This window comes from Arachis ipaensis, chromosome B03 (assembly GCF_000816755.2).
Source record: "Arachis ipaensis cultivar K30076 chromosome B03, Araip1.1, whole genome shotgun sequence".
In the NCBI taxonomy this organism is placed as follows: Eukaryota; Viridiplantae; Streptophyta; class Magnoliopsida; order Fabales; family Fabaceae; genus Arachis; species Arachis ipaensis.
In genome coordinates this window covers 106,857,406-106,880,742 of record NC_029787.2, presented here as the reverse complement: position 1 = coordinate 106,880,742, position 23,337 = coordinate 106,857,406, and the positions used below count along the sequence as shown (strand labels likewise).

General features: G+C 32.4%; 1 protein-coding gene and 3 long non-coding RNA genes across 4 annotated transcripts; 1 reads left to right on the top strand and 3 right to left on the bottom strand.

Annotated features, from left to right (window-relative positions):
- LOC107633509 lies at positions 26–2,214 on the bottom strand. The gene is made up of 3 exons (XR_002359638.1): positions 1,935–2,214; positions 1,747–1,848; positions 26–806 (listed from the first exon to the last, which is right to left on the bottom strand). It is a non-coding gene; the product is annotated as an uncharacterized LOC107633509 (long non-coding RNA).
- On the top strand, positions 6,111–9,292 carry LOC110270278. The gene is made up of 3 exons (XR_002359639.1): positions 6,111–6,122; positions 8,620–8,621; positions 9,015–9,292. It is a non-coding gene; the product is annotated as an uncharacterized LOC110270278 (long non-coding RNA).
- On the bottom strand, positions 9,295–10,107 carry LOC107630832. Its single transcript, XR_001618407.2, has 3 exons — positions 9,893–10,107; positions 9,772–9,819; positions 9,295–9,361 (listed from the first exon to the last, which is right to left on the bottom strand). It is a non-coding gene; the product is annotated as an uncharacterized LOC107630832 (long non-coding RNA).
- On the bottom strand, positions 12,720–13,542 carry LOC107630830. Its single transcript, XM_016334083.2, has 2 exons — positions 13,391–13,542; positions 12,720–13,273 (listed from the first exon to the last, which is right to left on the bottom strand). The coding sequence occupies exons 1-2, from the start codon at positions 13,486–13,488 to the stop codon at positions 12,808–12,810; spliced, it is 564 nt and encodes a 187-aa protein (XP_016189569.1). The 5' UTR covers positions 13,489–13,542; the 3' UTR covers positions 12,720–12,807.

Below are 23,337 nucleotides of genomic sequence, written 5' to 3'. Positions count from 1 at the left end.
CTGTAAAATAAATAGACAAATAAAGGACATCGTGTCAAAAGAAGTCATTTGATTTGGAGAAACGAAAAAGAGGAAAAAAACTAACAGAGAGATAAAATGATCAATGAAAATTGGTTAAAAAAAAAAAAAGAAAAGTCAAAGGTGTATCAAAAGGAAACAACACAACACAAGTGTAAGATAGTAATTTCCTCATTCTTTCTGTGGGCTAATGGAGGAAGCTTCTTTTCGGATTTTTAATTCTTCCCAATTTTGGACAAAAATTTTGACAACTAAAATAATGACAGTCTAAATATCTAGTAAAGAATGCTTCATTAATTCATCTAAAAATTCAAAATAAATATAGTATTATATATACAGTGAAAAATATACCCAATGAATAAATAAATAATCGTTATTTTGGTCATTTTTTTGGTCATTGTTTTTTTTATTTTTCTGTTATTGTTATTATTATTCCTTAGGACCATATCTTATTTTATTCTTCCTGCACAACATTATTGGCATTATATCCCTTTGATCACACAACATTTAAACTATACCAACAAAATAAAAGCCCAACACCATAGACCAAAAAATTTCTTCAAAACACCGGACAAAAAATCCACAAGATTACTCATATGATTACCAACTAATCCTCCATCAATTCCATCGACAATTTCTGCAAATTCTGCGTATGGAGCAGCACTTTGCAGGATGATTGACAGCATCACAACACGCGTCAATCCCTTCGCCTAGCCACATGATTTCAGCAGCTGAGGAAAAAAATTTCCTTCAGCACAGTAGCATTACCCTAATTCCTTAAGTAAATCCTAAAAAAGATCAAATCAACCTAATAAAATCAATAAAAATATATGTAAACATAAATATAAAATGCTTACCGTAAAAATTAATGCCTAATTAATCTAATTTCTTCATTGCATAACAGAATTTTTCAAGACTTTCATAGTCCATTTAAACACTTTTTTTCTAAAAGTTGGATTTCATAAATATCGACATTCATCAGAACATTTTAGCATTAAAATTCATTTTGATTGAGTAGTGAAAATCCTCTTAAATTACACACTGGTCCTGCATTACAGACTAACAATAAATTTTTTTTGTCAGGAGAGTGTTAAAGAATTGAACTATTCACCACAAAGAAACCAATTAGCAACATTAAGTGCCAGGTAGACACTCGAATTAAGTATTTTATATCCTATGAATGAGAATAGTAGAAAATTAAACCTTCAAAATCACTACTACTCCCCAGATCAAAACAAAATACTTGACATGTATCTCATTCATACAATTATCATAAAACTAAATTGATAGGCCTAGATACTCATGAATCCCAACAAATAGAGTGAATAAAAATAAAATAAAAAATAAAGAAAACCACTTTTTTATAACTACCACTTAATGCCATAAAAGATTTCTCACATAAGTTATAATAATATAAATCTCTTTCACATTCAGTACAGCTGAAGTCAAAACTAAAATCAGAGACTTCTTTAACAAGCAGAAATTTTAACATATATAAACTAAGGACAAAACAAACACAACTTTCTAAGACTTTCATAACAAAATTTGAAGCAGAAACAGCTCCTAATATACTAGTACTTCCAACAAAGCACAACTAATTTTTTAATGATTCTATCTTTTGTAGAACTTATTTAAACAATTACACAAGTTATCAAAGAAGGAAGAAATAATTTTGAGAAGTTATCAAAGTAATAAACAAAACTCACAACATGTGATAACATATCTTACAAGTTTTTCTTGAGTTTCTTCATTGCAAGCTTGTCCATTAGCACGGGTATGCATAAGCTCCCAAAGACGAAGACGGTCAATTTCTTGTCCTGTTTGCTCAAACTGTAGCCACAAATAACGTATCTTATAAATATAGCAACTAATAAATATCTTTAAATTAAGTCTATAAATTAGTAAAATTTAGATACCGCCTCTTTAGCTCTTTGTTGGGCTCCCTTAACACCAGTGGTATGGATAATACTATTTGCAACTCGACTCATTTTGTTTTATTGACTTATTTTCTAATAATTAACAAAATATGTCATAACATGTGATAAAATAGGCTAGTTAAATCTAAGTCAATTAACAATTATTATGTCATGTGAAGTACAAACATGCCAGCCTTCATCAATCCAAAGATTCACAAGGTAATCCCAATCCTCTTTTTCCATTTCTAATGGTATGTTGGCTCGAGCAATTTCAAGGTTATCATAAGGTTCAAAATACCTTTTCTTTAGTAGATGTCAATAACTCTGTAAGAAGAATTCATTTGAGCCCATACTAAATGCTTTCGACCTTCAACTTTGAAGTATGTCTTAAAAGAACATAACATATACTATTAGTTTGAGTTTATAGACATAAAAATAAAAAAGGCAAGTGAAAACATAATAAGGAGAACATGAATATTACCAAAACTAGGTCAAACATCTTTATTTTGTTCTCTATTTTGATATCAGCCCATTCTTTAACCTTTAGTGGTGCATTCTTCACGTCACGAACTAGAACAGTACATCTTGATTTGAACAACTTTGCATTTGGACCAACTGGCCTATTCATTCTCCAGTTTATGTCAAGTCTTTTTTTAGTTGGTAACTTTGCTAACTTAAGATTGCGTGTAGATCCTCTCATTTTTTTTCGGTGCAACAAAATCTGTTTAAATCAGTGAGATAATAGGAGCAAGATGTTATTTTTTCAAGCATATATTAGTCTTTGATAAATCAGACATTAAGTCCAAGTTGGCACAACATGTTAAATTGTATTCTATGCATTGCTCAATACAAGGAATTTATTTAGACAACAAGTGGAGAAAATACAAAGAAAACAGTGAATTTTAATTTAGAGGACAAAAAAATAACTAGCATAGGAAAAGGACAAAAGAAGCATACATTATACATAGACTAGATGGCATAAGCAGGATTCCTAACTAGTCAGATATATAATAATATACTAGTATATAAGACTTACCTCTGCAGCTTAGAATTTAGTGGGGGAAAGAATAATAAAGAACTTGTCTTTGTCATACCCTGCACTGCACGCACCCACCCCTAACCCATGCCCCTGACCCCTCCTTCAGTTTTTAATTACTATCATTCTCTTCTCTTCTCTTCTTACACCCCATCACCCTTTAAATCTATATGGTATAACACTAATATTTTTTTGATTGTAGTCACTAGCTTCAAAGTTTATGGTATAGCATTAATGTCAGAAAGAAGACATACAAATAAAATTAGTCATGCTATTAATATTTTTATGTTAGAAAACTAAATCCACCTCATAATAAATATCCAAAAGAGACTAATGAAATTAAAGAATGCTAAAGAATATACCGGATTTGAATTCTTCTTCATCCACTTCATCATCATTAGAAAGGGAGTCAAATTGCCTTTTAAGTTGTGAGTGACTTGATGAATTTGCTTTTTTTCCATGCACTCCATCATTATTAGAAAGGGAGTCAAATGTTCTTCTAACTTGTGAGTGACTTGATGAACTTGCTTTTTTTTCATGCACTCCAACATTATTAAAAAGGGAGTCAAATGTCCTTCTAACTTGTGAGTGACTTGATGAACTTGCTTTTTTTCCATGCACTCTCTCATCATTAGAAAGGGAGTCAAATGTCCTTATAACTTGTGAGTGACTTGATGAACTTGCTTTTTTTCCATGCACTCCATCATTATTAGAAAGAAAATCAGCTTGTTGTAAGTGACTTGATGGAGCTAAATTTCTTCTAGATACAAGACTCTGAATCCCTTTATTTCTTCTAGCAGCAACACTATTAACAATCTTTGAAATTTTTGGCTAAATCAACAAATCATATTCATTATTAAAGCCAACAATAGCACATCAAAAGAATTTCAATAAAAATATTAAATAGAAATATTAAAATCCTAAAAACATAACTGCAATTAATTTCTATTAGAAAAGGTTTCAAGTAGAAAAAGAAAATCTATCTATTACTCTATTTGTTCATCAACATATCATCAACCACTTCCTCCTCCTCCTCCTCTTCTAAAGGCATACTAAAATAGTCACGTGGTGTTACTTTTACAACACATTGCCAATTGAAGTTACAAATATCTTCAACATAGAATACTTGCTCAGATTGACATGCCATAACAAATACTTCTTTTGTCTTCAAAGGGTGACCTTTATTTACCAGAGTGACACCATATTCATCTACTTTCATTCCTCTATCATAATTGTCCACATCCCACCATAAGCATTTGAACATTACAACTTTGTTATCATTCATATATGATAACTCCACAATATCCTTAATGACTCCACAATACTCCTTTCCACAATTTAGCTTTACCATAACTCTGCTACTTTGAGTTTTTCTATGATTCTCACAATCTTTTGTGTGGAAGATAAAACCGTTTGTTTTGTATCCTTTATAGCATATGGCTTCTCTTCCTGGACCTCTTGCTAAACATAAAAGTTGATGGGTTACTTGTTCATCTTTTTGGTTGTACAAAGATATAACCTAATTTGAAAAAGAAAAGATATAGTTAAAAAAATTCTTACATAACTTTAAAAAGTAGTATGTAACCTGATTAAAAAGTAATATGTAATATTTCATCCATATTTAGGACTTACATGACTTTCAAATCAATCTGAGAATTCTTGATCATGTCGTTTTTGTACATTTCTTGGATTCTCTTTTTTTAATATTTCTTTATGTTTGCTGCATTTATAGAGGCCAATAAGTTTCAAGCAATACTTATAAAATAAAAGTTAAATATTATCTAAATAAAACTATGCTTTCCATATGAAAGGAGTAACTTGATCACAGTTCTTCAAAATATAAAGATGAGATTGCTTTATTTCTTCTAGACTCAATCTTTTGGTCACTTTACAATTTTTTGTGGGTCTTCCATTTTGCTTGAAAATCGGTAATACTCTATCCTTGGTTTCAACTTTATAACCATGAGTTATTGCACCATCCCAATTTTTTTCAATTCGATTATGCTTTGTTTCAATACTATTAAAGTATCTTAAGCAAAATAATAAGCATTCATTTGCAAGATATCCTTCAGCAATTGAACCTTTTGGATGAGCTCGATTACGTACATAAGCTTTTAAGCTATGTAAATACCTTTGTTCAAAAATGGACAATATATAAGTAAAAGAATTTATTGAATATTTTATCTAAAAAATTATATGATAAAATAATATTTACCTCTCAATAGGGTACATCCATCGATAATGGACCGGTCCTACAATCTTCGCCTCACTTGCCAAATGGATAGGTAAATGGATCATGACATCAAAAATGAAGGCGAAAATATCATTTCCAACTTACAAAGTGTGATAATGATTTGTTCTTCAATCTTTTCAAGATTTTTCACTGTTAGAACTTTTGAGCACAACTCCTTGAAAAAACTGCAAAGTCATATTAATGCACTACGCACATCATGTGATGAGAAAAGACCCAGTAAAACAAGCGGAAGGAAGCACTCTAGAAGAACATGACAATCATGAGTCTTTAAGCCATAAATATTTTTCTCTTTTAGGTTAATACATCTCCCAATATTGAAGAATATCCATCTAGTACTTTGATATTTTGCAAAAATTCACACAAACTCCTCCTTTCTTTATTATTCAATTCATAAATAGCATCAGGTAATGACAACACATTTTCTCCCTCTCTAATAGGATGCAAATCTTTCTTTATGCCTAACTCTTCCATATCCAAACGAGAATTTAAATTGTCATTTGTTTTTCCTGAAATATCCATCAATGTCCTAAGGACATTGTCACATATATTCTTCTCTATGTGCATGACATCTAAATTATGACGCAATAACAATAAAGTCCTCCAATATGGCAATTCAAAGAAGATGCTTTTTTTCAACTATGGATTGGAACTTCCTATTTCTTTTCCTGCTGCACTTCTCTTCCTTTTTTCAATATCTTTATGATTACTAACTACTAAGCCTTCTAAGTTAAAAACTTGTTGAAGAATATCATCACCAGAGAGTTGCTTGGGAAGATGCCTAAGTTCTTTTGTGCCATCAAACAATTCTTTTTCACGTCGCCATCTATGTCTAATTGGCAAGAAGCATCGATGACCTAGGAAGAAAAATTTCTTTCCATTAGTAAGAAACTTAGATTGAGTCTCAACATTACAAGTGGGACAACGAAGTGCCCCTCTCGTATTCCATCCAGATAGATCTCTATATGCTGAAAAGTCATTTACTGTCCATAATATAGTTGCACGCATTTTAAAATTTTTTTCATATGCATCAAAGGTATCAACTCCTACATTCCATAATTCTTTTAATTCTTCAATTAAAGGCCTTAGATATGTATCTATTGCCTTTTCTGGAGATTTTGAACCCGGTATAAGCAATGATAACATTAGATAAGGATTCTTCATGCATTTCTAAGGTGGCAAGTTATATGGTATAAGTACCATAGGCCAAACACTATATTTAGTACTCATATTTTCAAAGGGGTTAAATCCATCACTTGCTAATCCAAGCCTTACATTTCTAGGTTTATCAGAAAAGGACTTATGTGACTTATCAAATGATTTCCATGCTTCTGACTCAGATGGACGACGTAAATATCCATCATTAATTCGCTTTGCATCATGCCATCTCATATCAAATGCTGTCTTCATTGACATATATAACCTTTTAAGCCTTGGAGTTATTCGAAAGTAACGGAGAATTTTTATAGGAATTTTTTTTCTCTTTCCATCTTTCTCCTTAAACTTCTACCTTGAAGCACTACAATGATCATAAGTTTCTTTCTTATCATGATCTTTCCAGAATAGCATACAATCATTAATACAAGCATCTATTTTCTCATAATCCAAGCTAAGATCTCGAATAATCTTCCTAGTTTCATAGTAAGACGCCGGTAGTTGTGCCCCTTTTGAAAAGGAATCATTCAATAACTCAAGTAACATAGAAAATGATTTATTACTCCATCCACCAAGACATTTAATATGGAATAATCTCATAAAAAATGAGAGCTTTGAAAATTGCGTACATCCTGAATATAGTTCTTTCTCAGAATCATCCAAAAGTTTGTAAAACTTTGCTGCATCTTCATTAGGTTCTTCTATATGCTCTTCATAAAGTTCTCTTATATCCTCTTTTATATGCTCTTCATTAGGTTCTTTAATATCCTCTTCTATATCCCAAACTCCAAAATAATCCCTTAACATATTTTTCATGTCATCTTTATCCATATAATCATCCTCACTATCAAATGAACTTGAATAGGGTGACTCATCTTGTAGTGATTCTCCATGGTGGTACCAAATTGTATAAATTTTTACTATGCCATGACTTAGAAGATCAAATTTTACTTGCTCACGAGATTTTCTAAGGCAATTATTGCATTTAAAACACGGACAATATATCTTATCATCCTTTGTATGACTAAAGGCAAAATCTAAGAACTTATTGACACCTCTCCTATATTGTAAAAGGGCTCTATTCTTAATTTGCATCCAATCCTTGTCCATTGAATATATGACAAGCTTAAGATACCTAAAAAAAATATTAAAAATAAGCACCAGAAATCACAAGCCTCAATAGGAAAAAAAAGTTAAAACACAAGTGTAGCTATAATAAAATCCAAAGAATGCATGTCACATAGTCCATACCAAACATATAACGCAACCACTGCTCACCATATACAAAACGAAAAATTAAGGAGCACATATAATGAACAAAAATATAAAGAAAAAAATAGATACAGAAAAAGTAAAGGGTTAGTTAACAAAGAAAGAAAGAATATATTAGTCATCTAATTTTTTTTTAAAAGAAAATGGTAATAGAATATTACTAGTTAACAGAAAAAGAAAGAGAGCTTGATTTGACCGAGAAAAATTAATAGATCAAGATCTTTCCTATAAATTAAATGAAGGATTAAATAATATTAAAATGAAAACTATTCTATTATACAAGTGAACGACTTAGTGGTGAAAAAATTTGGCAAAATTAAAAATTACTAGTGAGTTTCTAAACATTTCAATGAAATTAAGCCACAACTCTTAATTAAATTATTAGACCGGTTAACAACAAATTCAGAAAAAAAAATGATCAAATGATGAGTGGTCGGATGTAACATGAATTTAGTCCTTGGTTTTTGCTGGTTTTAGGGGGATATGATTGGTTAGTTTCTAGGGCTTAATTAAACAACATTATAGTCACTGTCTTTAATTTCTTTTGTTTTTTATTTTTTCTAAAGGACCAAAATATATGTATTCTGATCTTTTTCTCTTAAAATGAACATAAAAATAAAAATGAATATTACCTTCCATAGCTCTTAATCACACTCATTTTCTTTCGAACAAAACTACGAAATCAACGTGTAACTCTAGCTTTATTATCAGACATGCAAACGTAGTTTTAGTCTCACTTAATCAATAGGATCCACCTAGTGAGTTAGAAACTTGTTGTATTTCTAAGACAATTTTTCTTTTGAATACAGTTAGAGTGATACTTTAAATTAATTAATCAGTTCCTATTTTCTAGCAAAATATAAAACTAAAGAGAGAAAAGAACACTAAAGAGAGAAAAGAAAACATGACTGCGCTTATTAACTGAAGATGAGTTAATTACTAATTAACATAACCTTTTCCATTGAAGGAAGAAGTATACTATTATTTCTTTAAAAAATAGCAATATTTCTCTGATTAACTGCAGCAACAATAACAAATTTGATCACAAAAAATAGCAGAAGCAAAGAGATAGAGCAGAAAAGAGAAAATGCGTAACAGAAGCACAAGTAGAAGCCTATTTGTTATAGAACACTACTTAAACAGGTCATGAAAGATATTCTAATCCTAATATTTTACATTATATTGTAGTGACATTGTGATCGTAAACTCTTATTATGATCATATATGCAACAGATCTCACCGCCGAAAAAGGAAAATAAACTCAAACCAGCATGGTTTTCATGTTTCTTAAATAAAAAAAATATTGAGAGCGACGAAAGTGTAGACCTCAGAATAATTATAGTTAGATGTAGATTGGCAGCAGTAGAAAATTACTTGACAGGCAAAGAGAGAAGTGAGAATTGACATTGACTCCTCCAAAATAAGCATGAATATGTCACTTAATACAAAGTCATACATAGCAAACATAATACAGAATTCTTAGCATTACCGAACAATAATAAACAAAAAAAATGCATTCTAGAAGACTATAAATGACCTTAACGATTACAATTCACCTAAATTGCAGCTGAGGGAACAAATGTGATCATGTATATGCTAAAAATTCTTTAAGTTTAACAAAGAATAAGTTTCAATAATAAGAAATACTTGCCTCAACTGGTTGACTTTGTTTCTTTAATAGCAATTTGGAAGCCATTGATAAAATTGTTTGACCTACATTAAGTAATTATGCAAATAAGCAATATCACTAATGCAAACTAATATATTATAGAAATTCAAACTCTATATATATATATAAAAAATGAAGGATTAGAAGTCAAATTAGATAAAATATAAAATGAATAGAACTCTGAAACAGAACAAACAATAGCATTGCATCACCAAGTCACAGTTATCTTTCTCTTATTTTTTTGTTATGAATAAAAAAAATAGAAAAATCAAATGAGAAAGAGTAAAAACTTTACCAAAATTACAGATCAATTTACACAAATTAGATATGAGGAACAAATTTAAGAGCAATTAGATATGACGAACAAATAAAAAGTACGAATTATAGAATAGCTCAATAAGAAGCCAAATCAGAAAATATAAATTAGGGAATAGATTTGAGAATCTGAACTTACCTTAATACGTATTAGTAATAAGAAGCTTGAATAAAAAAAATTTGAAATCTGAAGCATCAAAACAAAAATTAAATTAGATTTATGAAAGAATAAAAAATTTTGAGAGAGGAAAAAGAAATACCTAACAAGACCAAGTTGATTTTGGAGCTGCAAAATGAGATAAGATCTTGAAACTGAGTAAACTGAGATTTTGAATATGAAGAATGAGTAGTAGAATCCAAAACTGAGAGCTAGAGCCAAAGAAAGAAGAGGAGCAGGTGATCCCAAATTTGCCGGAAGGGAAAAAGAAGAGCAGGGTTGTCAACAAGAGAAGAAGAGGAATCGTGGTAAGCTAAAAATAAAGACCGTAAAAAATGAACAATAATTCTTTACGGTCCAATTATTTATCAAAACAAATATGATAATTTGACATTTATAATATTTGTCAAATATATATTAACTTTTACATTTAATTATGATTGTTAAAAAAATGTGTTAAAATAACTCTCTTTTCTTGTAGTGCGCTCCACATAGTTTATATTGTCTCTTTGTTCATACTCCCAATATGTGTTTTGAACAAAAATATTTACAACACTATCTTGAATTTTTTTATTAGTTTAGGATGGTTCTCCAACAGCAACTTTCTCAGTTTCTCTATATAAAATACAAGCTTTTGGAGAGGCAAAGGATCTTGCTTCAGAACTCTTTACACTACAATAATTGATACTTTACTAAAATGTGGCTCGGTTAAGGATATGTTGTTATTTTACTACAAATTTCTTACTTTTCTTGTTTAATAGAGAACTAGGATAATTTCAGAAAGACTTAAAAACATAAATTGATGTTATTTTGAATTAATATTTGTGAGGAGTGATGATAAATAGTAACCAAATTCATGTTTCAAAAATTAATGAGTTATCATTGTCTCTCAAATTAAGAGGTAAAACTAATTTCAACTTGCGATACTAATGTATTTTTATTGTGCATTTAGGTGCTTTGTATATTTTTGGAGAAATATTGAAGAAAGCTGGTGGTAGAAATGCCAAGTTAAGACCAAAATCTTATCTATACCTCTCCATGATGCGTGCTTTTGCTTTACAAGGAGATTATGATCTAGTTAAGAATTTTTATAAGCGAATTTGGCCAGATTCTATAGGGATCATCTTGCCAGTTACACAGGAAGAAGCTAAGCACTTTCTCATGGAAGCAGCACTGAATGCTGGCCAGGTACTACGATAACTTTTACTAGTATTATTGCCATTGTGGTGGAAAAGTCTTTTATTATTAGATGCTTTGTTTTCATATAAAGAGAAAGAACTTGGCAGAGAACTTTTATTCTTTGAATATGTATACCTAGCACTCAGCATATTTGTGGGTAAAACTTGTAAAGAAGTAGCTGTCTATAGTTTTAGAACATCGATGTAGGTAAAACTACGTGATGTAGGTAAAATTGCGTGTTCTCCTCCTGCTGGAGAATTCTGATATATAGAGAAAATATACACTAATTTTAGATGTTATCCTACAGTTGAGCTAACCTACAGAATTTGAATACATAATCACAGATGCACAGTCCCACAGAACTTGCAGATTCGGATGAGCAAATATTCTGCTGTAATATATGCTACTATTATACTAATATACTAGTAGATACTTTGCCATAATATCCAATCAATTCTACTTGTTTCTTTCATGATTATTCAGCTGGTAATTTTAATATTTTTTTTGTTCTCCTCTTAGCAACCTAATATGTAAAGATATGTGTTGGCTTGATTTTTTCTATTGTAACTGAAAATATTTCTCTAATTGGCAGGTGGCAACTGCTCTTGCAGTATATGCTAACTGGAGCTTTCAAGGGAATGTGATGGAATTGGGCTGGTATAATCTATCTATTATTTATTTAGTATTTTTTTTATATTAATATCTCAAGTTTAATAAATATGATGTAAAAAAAATATGTTATAGTAAAGATAAATGGTATAAACCATTTGAGTAGTTAATCAGTTTCTTTTTAAGCTCTTAAATGAACTTGCGGCGGTTCAAAACCGTCGCATTTTAAAAAAAAAACCTACATAACTCTGTGGCGATTTCAAAACGGCTCCAGTTTTTTTTTTGAAATCCACTGACCAAAATCAATTATCTGATTTGCGGCAGTTGTGCCAGCGGTTTGTAAAAACTGCCGCAAAATCAAATTTCTTCCCCCTAACTCGCGACATTTCTGGAACCGCCGGTATGTTGTTTTGCGGCAGTTTAAAATCGCCACAAATCCATAAAAAAACCGCCACAAAATTACCGGTTCCCTTGTAGTGCAAGGAGGAGTGAAGACGAAGAAGATTATATGATAAAGATAAACTTTTGGGGGTTAGAATTTTATAAGTTATATGACAAAGATGATTTTTTGGAGGTTAGAGTTTTATAAGTGTGAATAAATCAATTTGGGTGTTTTAACCAAATTCAGGACACCAATTTGAGTTAAACTATTTGTTGTGTGTTCACATCAACGTATAACACTTAACTATACATATGAGCGTCGTTAAAACGTCTGGTAACTTTTGGACTAATGGGAATTTACGATTCTAAAAGTGAGAAATTTATTTGGTCATTTTAAAAAGTAGGAGACTAATATAAAATTAAAAAATTAATAAATAAATAATTAAAAACAATAAATTATAATTCCTAACATTTTTTAAGGAAAGACGCTAGCAGCATACCTCCATGACTCTTATCTTTTCAATAATTAAGAAAGAAAGAAAGAAAAAAACTATCACGTGTATGTGCATGTTTACGTATCAGTGGTACTAGGTAGTTTACTTATCACTGAAGTATTTTTGAATCAGCATATGCTTATTATATCAAGTTATCAAATATCAAAAAATCTAAATCTACACAATGGTATTATAATATCATAAATATCTTGCTATTTATGTATGACAAGTGACAACTAAAAGATAAAAATTTAATTGGAACAAAACTTGATATACTACTACCATAAAGCTTTTCCATTTATTTGTTCCACAAAGGCATTGTAAATTACAATTTGAAAGCTCTTATACTACTGTTTCAGTAACTGTCACAATGAACAAGGGTAAGTTCAAGCCTTCTCTGCCTATTAACTCTCGCAATGAAGTCTTCAGCCCTTTTGTTCAAATCATCAGAACAAGAACAAACCAAGCTTGATTCTTCAGCTTTTTCATCTGTGTTCTTCTCCTCTTTGGCTTCTGCAACTTCCTTAACCCACTCCTTGTTGCCCTTCAACTCCTCCAGAGTAGTACTGTAATTCTCTCCAACACGCTTCTCAAACTTCTCCTCAGCATTGATGACCAAATGAGTTGGAATCTGAGGCTTATTCATTTGGCAGTTATTAATGTATTCATCATATAAAACATTATTGGTGGTTGAGGAGGTATAATAACTACTTGAAGAAAGGACTCGAGAGTTGAACATGAGTACAAATATGATTATGTTGCCTATGATGAACAAGAGCTTTGAGCTCAACAAGATCGGAACTAAACCTGAGATGTTCACACTGATGACAAGAGAAGAAAGGTAGGGTAAGCAGAGAGTGACACAACAGAACAAGCTGAAGGATAAGAAAGTCAAGGAATAGAAACACAGATTATCAAGAAATTGACGCCTCTTGTACCTATTCATCGCATGAATCTTCTTGATTTCTGTAGGATTCATTATATTAGGCTCTAGATTTTGACAGAATAATAATATTTGGGGAGAATTTAACTTCATGAACTAGAGCAAAAGAAAGGAAGAAAAACTTAGCTTGTTATATAGTTGGAGCAAAGGGACTGATTGGTAAATTTATTCAGATGCAGCTTTATAATTATTTGATAAGGAATTTAAAGCTTTTTCAAAAGCAATGGGACATGGGGGCGTGGCTTTTTTTTGCCCATCTTTATTTATTTCATATTTTGTTTACTTAATTTAATCATTCACCCTCCACTTCTGTTTGAGATTACTAGTCCAGTGCTGTTTTCAACATGTGAATATGTTCAACCCATTTTAATAATTATCCTTAGTCTTCGCATTGTTAATTACCATCTGTAATTTGTTTTCATCAATTACTCCAACATTCAGCATTAAGAAAGAAGTTAAAGCATTTTGACTAGCACCGATTAATTGGAGACAGAATCTAATCTAGAAAGCCTTTTTTTTCCTCTTTATGTGGTCTTATTACTTACTGGTAAAAAAAGGATAGATTTCGGTTAAAGAATGCCTTTATCTTTTTTTCTTTTACATTCCTTCTGGCAGAAGCCTCATTGTTTAGTGGTGCATAAAAGAATGTGACCATAAGGATCAGGTTTTTAATTTAACTGTTGACATGAAATGAAGTACCGTATCTAATTATTTTGAGTTGATAATGACTCTGCATTTTCGATATATAGATATGATATATATAATTCTCAACATGTGCTTATAAATAATTGATATATATATATATATACAGCTGCATATACAGATTTAGAAGAGACCATGCAACTTTATTTAATTCAATTATTGTTTTAATAGTCTTATCTCATTAAAACAGCATCATGATATTTGGTAGAAACTAACAAAGACAAAGTAACCGCATGCCATGCATGTTTCTTCCTATTATAAGAAGTAACATAATTTGTTCATGTTTGTGATGTGTCCAAAAGAGATTATTAAAACATGCTTATAAATTGGTTTATCATAATAGTCGTAACTGCCACCTGCAACTGTACATATATGAGGTTGGGCACTTGCGAATCCATTGTGATTTGTGATTTGTAAAACAGAAGAACAACACGATGACTATAGACAATGTGTTTATCAATCAATGAAACCTGAAAGAGAATAAAGAATGTATAGTATGAACAAGTGTTCGTATATTTGATTGATAGCTTAGTCATCACATAGGCTTTATTAGTCAGTGCAAAGTGGCGAGGGCTCTTGTGATATATCGAAGGTTATAAATTTTATTTTATTTTTATAGATGTTCTGCAAAAGTTGCCAAAAAGCCGTTTTGATTGGCCGGCAATGGGACCCTACCGCTTCCACAAACCAATATCATAGTCATATAAAAAAATAAGTTAATGTTCAATTTGCTTCTAATATTTGAAATGAAACTCAATTTTATCTTTAAAATTTTAATGAATTTAAATTGGACTTCTAAATTTTTAATCGTAATTCGCATTAGTTTTTGGGTTAATTTTTGGCTCAAGTTGTATGTGATTGAGATTTATTAGAACTTTTAAAAATTTGACTGTTATTCTCAAAGTCTCAAATTTTTAAATTAAACTTGTTATTATCGTCTTCATTAAGATGTTGAGGAGCCAATTAAGTTTGTAAAAAATATAGTAGATCTCAATCACATAAAACCTAGGCCAAAACATCAAATCTTGACAAGTTAACATGCAAAATTAATATATCGTTCACGAACATTAGTTCAGAGACCAACACGAGTTACTATTATAAATTTTGGAGTTCAAATTGAGTCAATTACTATTTTAAGGGTTAATTTGAGTTTGATATTAAATTTTAGGAGTCAAATTGAGTATTAACTCAATCAAAAATAAATAAAAGTTTTGTGAAATAATATTACAGATTCCTCAAGAGTCAAATTCATTCTCAATTTAGAATTATTCATTTGGATATTTAAGAGAGGAGATGAGAGGTTACACAAAGCAAATTAAAATCTTAAGCTCAAATGAGACATAGAAAAAGGTCATCATTAAATTTTGAGCTCAAAACCCTTTTTGATTATGCTTAATTTTTTTATTAATTAAAATAAATAAATGTGTCCTGAGATTTTTTGTATGAAGAGTGGGCCTAAAGGCCCAACAGAAATACAAAGTTAGCTAACCTAAATCTTAGAAAAAGTCACTTTCTACTATCAACATTTAAGAAAGGAGCAGAAAAGGGAGAAGGGGCATTGAACCGGTGTATTCCCACCGGCAAGTTTTGAGCATATTTAGCCAATACATCCACAGTAAAATTTGCCTCTCGAAGCACATGGTGGATGACAAAATTAATCATTCTTGATTGAAGGTTTTTATTGCATGGATTAGAGCCGAGCTACCATAGAAATGAGTTGGACTCGTTCTACAGGAACTAGGCAAAGCATGCAGAGCCGGACTCAACCTTCACCCTATCAATTCCCAGATCGGTCACCAATTAAAGGCCATTGTAGACAACCCAGAGCTCAGCGTCTGTTATGGTAACATTTTCTATCTTTATCATGAACCCAACTGTAACACCCTAATATTCAAATCCTTATACTCGAGTCATAAGTCAATGATATTACGATGGTACGACCCTTAAGGTGGATTTTTATTACATAATTATAAGTATAATTAAAAGAAGTATTAATCGAGAAGTCTGAAAAGAGTAAAAAAATAAAATCGCGAAGTCGTATCACTCACACATCGACAACTAAAAAATAAAGCGTGAAGTCGAAAGCGATATACACACAAGGGCATAAAGGAGAATAAGAGAAGGACAGTATATAAATATATGATATAAGTAAATAGCCACTAGTCGCGACCCGCGAAGTTTAGGCCGGCTAGGGTACAGTATGAAAGTAGTTGACAACAGTATCTCCTAATCTCTCCCAAAAGAAACATAAGAGCCTCTATAGGCAAGTCCAGAAGAGTTCAATACATAATAAAGCTCTTCAAATAAAGGTGGAGAGATTCTAAGCAAAATATAAAATAGAGAATATAAAGATCTTCGCCATCTCTCAGATGAACCACAGTTCACTTCTGAGCACCTGGATCTGTATCTGAAAAACAAGAGATATATACGGAATGAGAACCCCCGACCCATGGGTTCCCAATACAGTAAAAGTGCCAAATAAATACAATGCATTGTAATAAAAACTCACTAAGCATCCTAGACTTCCTTTCACCAAATATTCATCCTATGTCTCGCTAATCCATAAATAGGCAACTGTTATAAGAGAATGCTAAATCTAAATGATATCTTTCATGCTTCTCAACTCTCTCTCTAACTCTCCAACGAATCAAAGTCAGAGTCATAAACGAAACCATCACCAGTTATCCTGTCTCAGTAATTCTATATCAATACATCATATCCTCACCTGGAGCAAGTGAACTCACTTCACTGCGTCTACCCAGGAAACTCAAATTACCTCATTCAATAGTCATCATCATTATTCAATTACATCATCAACTCACCTCATCAAGAACAGCCGTCAGCGTCCACCGACACCAGCATGAGGGACCTCTCAGTTGTACAAACACAAGCAATACAGACAAGTAATACACAATTAGAGTACAAGTAGAACAAGTAATACATAATCAGGTAATATAGTATATATGATATAGCAATCCAAAACAAATAGGCAAACCCAAACAACTCAAACATATGCAAATGATGTATGCCTGCCCTATGGCTGATGAGTCTTATCTGTCGGTTATAAAGCCAACCCGACAAGTCCTGGTAGCTAACCATTGGACTGTCCCTCTGTCGTGCATCCCCAACTCGAGTTATTCTCAATCATAAACATGATCATAATCATAATCATACAACACCCACACTGGTGTTTATCCATACAACACCTACACTGGTATTTATCCATAGGGGTGAGCTCATCCGGAACTTTCACAGTGTCCGGCCATACTTACGACATAAGGTCAGCAGAGTATCGAGTCTCAACATGTAGCACGTGGTGGCTAGTCACTGCTTTCATCCAGGAAAACTCGTATCTCAGATAATTATTTCACATTCATTCATAACATTCCATAATCATTCATCATGACCATATCGTCATTTATACATCACATGATTGCACATTTTATACATCACTCATCATAATCCGGGGCAAGTGGGGTGAAATCACAACCCTTGCGTCCACCTGGGGAGCCTCTATACTAACCAACCTGGAGCAAGTGGGGTGCAACTACAACCCGTGCATCTACCCAGGAGGTACGTTCTCATATGCCCAGGAGGAACCAAGGAGGGGATCCTAACCTCCCACCATCTCACTGGAAGCGATTTTACAATACCAGGAGGAACAAGGAAGGGGATCCTCACCTTCCTTCATCTCTCTGGGGTCGCACTTCTGAGTAAAAGAGCTCAAGATAAAACAATCATTCAAAGCCATGTTTCCATTTCCAGTCATAAATCAATGTTTATCATAGCCATCCGACTCATGACATAACCCATAAATCCATAACCAGCCAATAATCGTTATCAAATACAGCCCTTTGGCTCACGGCATACACCGCACTTCCATCATCACCCTCAGCAACTCATGCAGTCATCATTAATCATAACTCATCATTAATTCTTCTCTTACTTTACCCACAAATTATCACATCTCCTAGCCTCTTCCCATCGCTAGGGATACTATAAGTATTGAGAGCACAAAGGATGAGGATGGAGACTTAGAAGTCTGAAATTTGGTTTGAAAACTCAAAATCAGCTTTGGGGTGAAAATGTGGTCACGCGTGCGCGTCGCCCATGCGCACGCGTGAAAAGCAGGAAAGTTATAGTGACGCGTATGCGTCGCCCACGCGCACGCGTGGATGGGAGAAAAGTAAAGTGACGCCTGCGCGTCAGCCACGCGTGCGCGTGGGTGCGGTTTGTGCTCCACGCACAAAACCAGCACAATACCCACACAACTCTCGGAAACTTTGGCTGGCACTTAAATCAGTACATCGACGCGTACGCGCCGGACAGGCGCACGCGTGGGGGAGTGAAAATTTGAAAGTGACGCGTGCGCGTCGGCCACGCGTACGCATGGGAGTACGATCTGCCAAAAATTTTACTAAGTTAAAAAGCTGCAGAATTACATTTTCAAACTCTAAACTTCCAACACACATAACTTCTCCTACTAAATTTTTTTTTCAACCATATCTGAACCGTTGGAAAGCTCGTTGAATAAACTTTCATAAAAATCAATTTTTTAAGAATTTCGAACTCTGTGGACCGAGTTACGGACCGCCAAAGTTGGTCAAAAATCAGTTTTTACCCAAACATAGAAATCACCAATTTTTCCAGTGTTCACAAGCCAAATTCATTTCCACTCATCCAAATGACCACAATCCAACCACATTCACATAATTACACTCAACCAAAACCAAACCTACCTCATCTATACAATTTCACCCAAAACTATCAAATTCCACACCTCAATTCCTCAAACCTTATTATTCAATAACCAAACCAATTATTCACACATTCAATATCTAAATCCATCCAATATCTTATATCATCACACAATACACATATCAACTTACCTTTCTTTCCTCTTTCCGGCCTCCGGCCCAAAATTCACGGCCTCCAGCCCAAATTCACAATTTAATTGCATATTCTACAAACCAATATTCATTATCCAATTCATCAAATTCTCAACACACTTCACACAATTCTCAACCCAATCATTAATTTACATTACATATCAACTATGCATGTTAGTACCAACCATTCACACAATCCAAACTTAATCCTAGGGGCATCTAGCCTAGGAATTCTCATCACACCACACGGTACTTAAATAAAACTTAAACCGTACCTCTTGTAGCCAAAATAATTAAACTTTTTCTTGAGATTCTCCACCAATCCTTATCTCCAAGTCTCACCAAAGCTCCTCAAGCAATATCAATCCTCCAATTGTGCACCAAAATCACCCAATACTCTAACATAATCAATTTTCACACTTATAATCAACCTAGGGTTCATGAAATTGATAAATTACAAGGGTTAGAGGGTTCCTTACCTTAACCCACGAAATTGGTTGATGGAACTCACCAATAGCTCATACTAGAGCACTCCTAAACAACCAAAATCACAAGATTACTCAACACCCATAGTCAAACACGAATTTGATAGAAAAAATAAAAATTGGGCAGAGAACAGTGAATTACTCACCATAAAACTTAGATAAAATTGTAGAGGATGAGAAGAGCGACGTGTGGCTACAAACAGCTCGTCAATCGGAGTTCCGGAGAGAAAGTTATGGTGATTTGAAGTTTGGAAGGCTAGGTTTCCTTCCTCTCTTCTCTCTATCCGCCCCACACCCTTTCTTTAGGGTAAATGAGCTGAAATACTCATAACTAATGTTTATATATTTTGGGTCTTGAGCCCACTTGGGCCCGATTCACTTGGTTTAATCCGTTGGCCCAATTTTAGGCCAAAACCTCTAAAATTAGAGTTTTAAATCGTATTTTAAATATTTCTATCTTCTCAAATTATAAATTCTTATTTCTTAAAATTATTCACTTTTAATTAATTTTCTCAGCTGCAGTACCAGACAAATCTCAGTCGGTACTGCCGGTCAAGATTTCAGTGCGCATTTTTACGCAAAAAACTATGTTTTCCGACTCAAAAAAATTCACTGAATCCAAATCTCATATTTAGATTACTAAATTTCAATTGCTAAATTTTCTAACCATATTCACTCCTATTTAATTTATTATTTAATTAAATTACGATTTGACCGAGTTTTACACTAGCAATCACAATACCATTCGAGTTCCTAAGGATGCTGTCGCAGATTTTTGAATTGCAGTCTTGAACAACAAACCCATCAACGTTGAGTTTATACCAACCTTCTTCAGGTGGTTTTCACCCTACTAGATAAGATCTCAAGGCTCCTAGAGCTCTTCTACTTTTCTTGGTGAGTTCTAAATAAATATCATATTGCTTGTCAACTCTCTGAATCTTTGGAGTAATCTTATGAGAGGGAATGTCTTCATTCTTGAAAATGAGCTCATTCCTATTTCTCTAAATAATATTGCACGTAGATAGAAAAAAGATGGGTCATAAATTCTCATTGTTAGTACGAGAGGCCTTGTTGAGATTTTTCTTTAACCAAGTCGAAAGCTGATGGTTAAAGAAAAAACCTAGAAGGTCTCTATTGGTGTTGCTAATCCATGCAATCACGCAAAACATGGAGCAGACTTTGTTTCTGGTTGGTACATCTTGGATAACTATCATTATCTGTAAGTCTTCTTTGCCTTCTTCTTAGATTAGTCAAAAGCGCATTATGACTTAATAGCCAAGTGAACACCTTCAATCTCTAAGAAACTCTTATTTTTTAATAGTTTTTATAGATATTATCTGGGTCTTCTTCTTCCACACAATAGGTGTGATAGGCTGATTTAATAGTAAAAATATTTTGTGAGTCTGGTAACCAGCAGACACGATCTGATCCAAGGGAATGGTGGGGAGCCTTCAGCGTTTTGATAGTGTCATATACCTCTTCAGAGAGTAGTTGACAAATGGTTTTCCATTTCCAGTTTTTCTCTGTTGTAGCGTAATCTTCTAGAGTATCGTCTTTGTTGTTCTCCTCCAAATTTATAAGGGCAAGATCTTTCATACTTCTATTGCTTGGAACCCGGTGAGACGTCCAAAATTTAATATTTTTTTCGTCTCATATCCTCCGAATCAAGTTCTCTTAAAATTGTTCCCAGACTTTAACTATACCTCTCAAAGCATTGGAATAACTTGATCTTTTGACAACTTTGGGAATAGAATTTTTGCCACACCCATACTTAGATTTCTTAATCTTAACTCATAGTGCTTGGTCGTTATGGAGCAACACCCAAACTAATTTCATGAGAAAAGTGTTGTTTGTGTCTTGAGCTTTGTGCAAACACAAACCTCCCTTGTCTTTCGGTTTACATATGCAGTCCCAATTTAAAAGATGAATTTTTCTATCCTCTCCATTAAATCCTCAAAGAAAGTCTCTACAAATTTTATCAATTTTGATACAGAATTTATTAGGAATTTTTATGGTTTGCATAGTATAACTCAGTATGGCAGATAAGACAGACTGAATAAGAGTACATCTACCAACGAGAAAGAGAGTTTTCATATTCTAACTAGTAAGCTTTGCTTGCATCTTGTCAATAATAGGTTGAAAATGTTGTTTTTCACACTTCTCATATATAAGCGGGATTCCGAGATACCTCCCAAGATTGCTCGTTAAAAGGATATTAAGGTCCCTGCTAAGTTCTTCCCTAATAGTGTAATTTAAATATGTTCTAAGACGAATGTGAAACAGATTGTAATAAATTGAATTTAAAAAAGAGTTTTGGAGATAACAGTAAATACACTTAAAATAATTTCACTTCAATTTCAAAATATACGATAGTTAAGAAATTTGTAAAAAATACTAATATTTAAGTCAACAAAGATAGATTTAAGTAGAATAAATATAAAGTGAATGAAAAGTTCATAAAGTGTTAGAAGTACTTATAGCATAGGATGATGACATCCCAGTTATCAATAAAAGAGAGCTTATTTACTCGAAGTGAAAAGTTATTTCTTTCTTACGTGAAAAATTATTATAGAGTGGACGACTGGACGGTTATCGCTTCTTGGGGACACAATTTCATGCTCCCAAATTGTTTGGAGTATTAAAACTCCTCTTAGAAAGTTAGGAAAAAAAGTTACAATTTTGTAGTTTAAATAATATTTGAACTAACGTTATTTTTTGGTTTTTACTTGGGTCTGTTTTAGGCTTCGTTTATTTTTAAATTACTATTGGATCATTACAAAATTATAATAAAAACAAAAATTAAAAACTTCTTAACCCAAAAAAAATTAAAAACTTTAAAAAATTAAAAAGACAAAATACTTTTTTATAGTGAATTTTTAAAAAAAGTATAATATGTTTTAATTAATTTCAAAAAGATAAAAATATTTTTTTAGGATTCGAGTTGTTTGATTTTTAAAAAATAAAAAAAATATGTTTGAATGTAAAAAAGATAAAATTATCCCTTTTGAAGGTCACTGTAGTTCGTGCACCCTTGAAGCAAGATTGGGATTGGCAGAAAAAATTTTGACGCGGTTTGTTCTCTAACGCTCTAGTTCTGCAGTCATCTCAACTCCTCCTTGGTCACATGAAGTCTTTCCTCTATACTGGATTCAAGCCTTCCAGTAATCAGTGACGCTTGCTCCACCTCGGTTCCAAGATGTTCACTCTCAGGCGTATGGGTCTTGCCTTCGGCCGACGCCACACATTCTCCTTTGTGGTTCCGTGTTGATTCCCCGATGCTAATTGATCTCCGTCTGCAACGGCTTTAGATTTTTGTTGCACGGATCTAGGCCAACAGACTAACCCTGACGTGGTGGAAGCGCAGCGACAGTGGGAGAGATAAGATTAAAGAGAGAAAAGGGATATATAGTGAGGTGGCTTACTGAGTTAGAGAGAAAAAGAAGAGATAGTAAATAAGACAATTAGATTATTTTAAATAAATAAAAAATAAAATAAATTTTTATTTTAATTTTATGTTAAATTTAAATTATTTAGAATTAAATTTTTTTAAATGAATTAAAAAACATAATTTTAAATTTTAATTTATCAAATACTCTTATAGTTAATTTTATAAAGACAAAAATGTCCTTATAAAAATTAATGATCGACTTACAAGTTCGAACAATCAATTCAACAACAAATTATATAGTTTTTATCTAATCATAATCTCACTTTAATTATCGTTCACTTTTTTTCTTATTTATATTTTTCTTCATTGCTGAAAATTTTTTCTTTTATTTAAAAATCTAATTCTAATTTGGATTGATATCATTTAATAAATTTATAATGTTAAAAATAAATTTGATTTTAAAAGTTTAAAATGTATT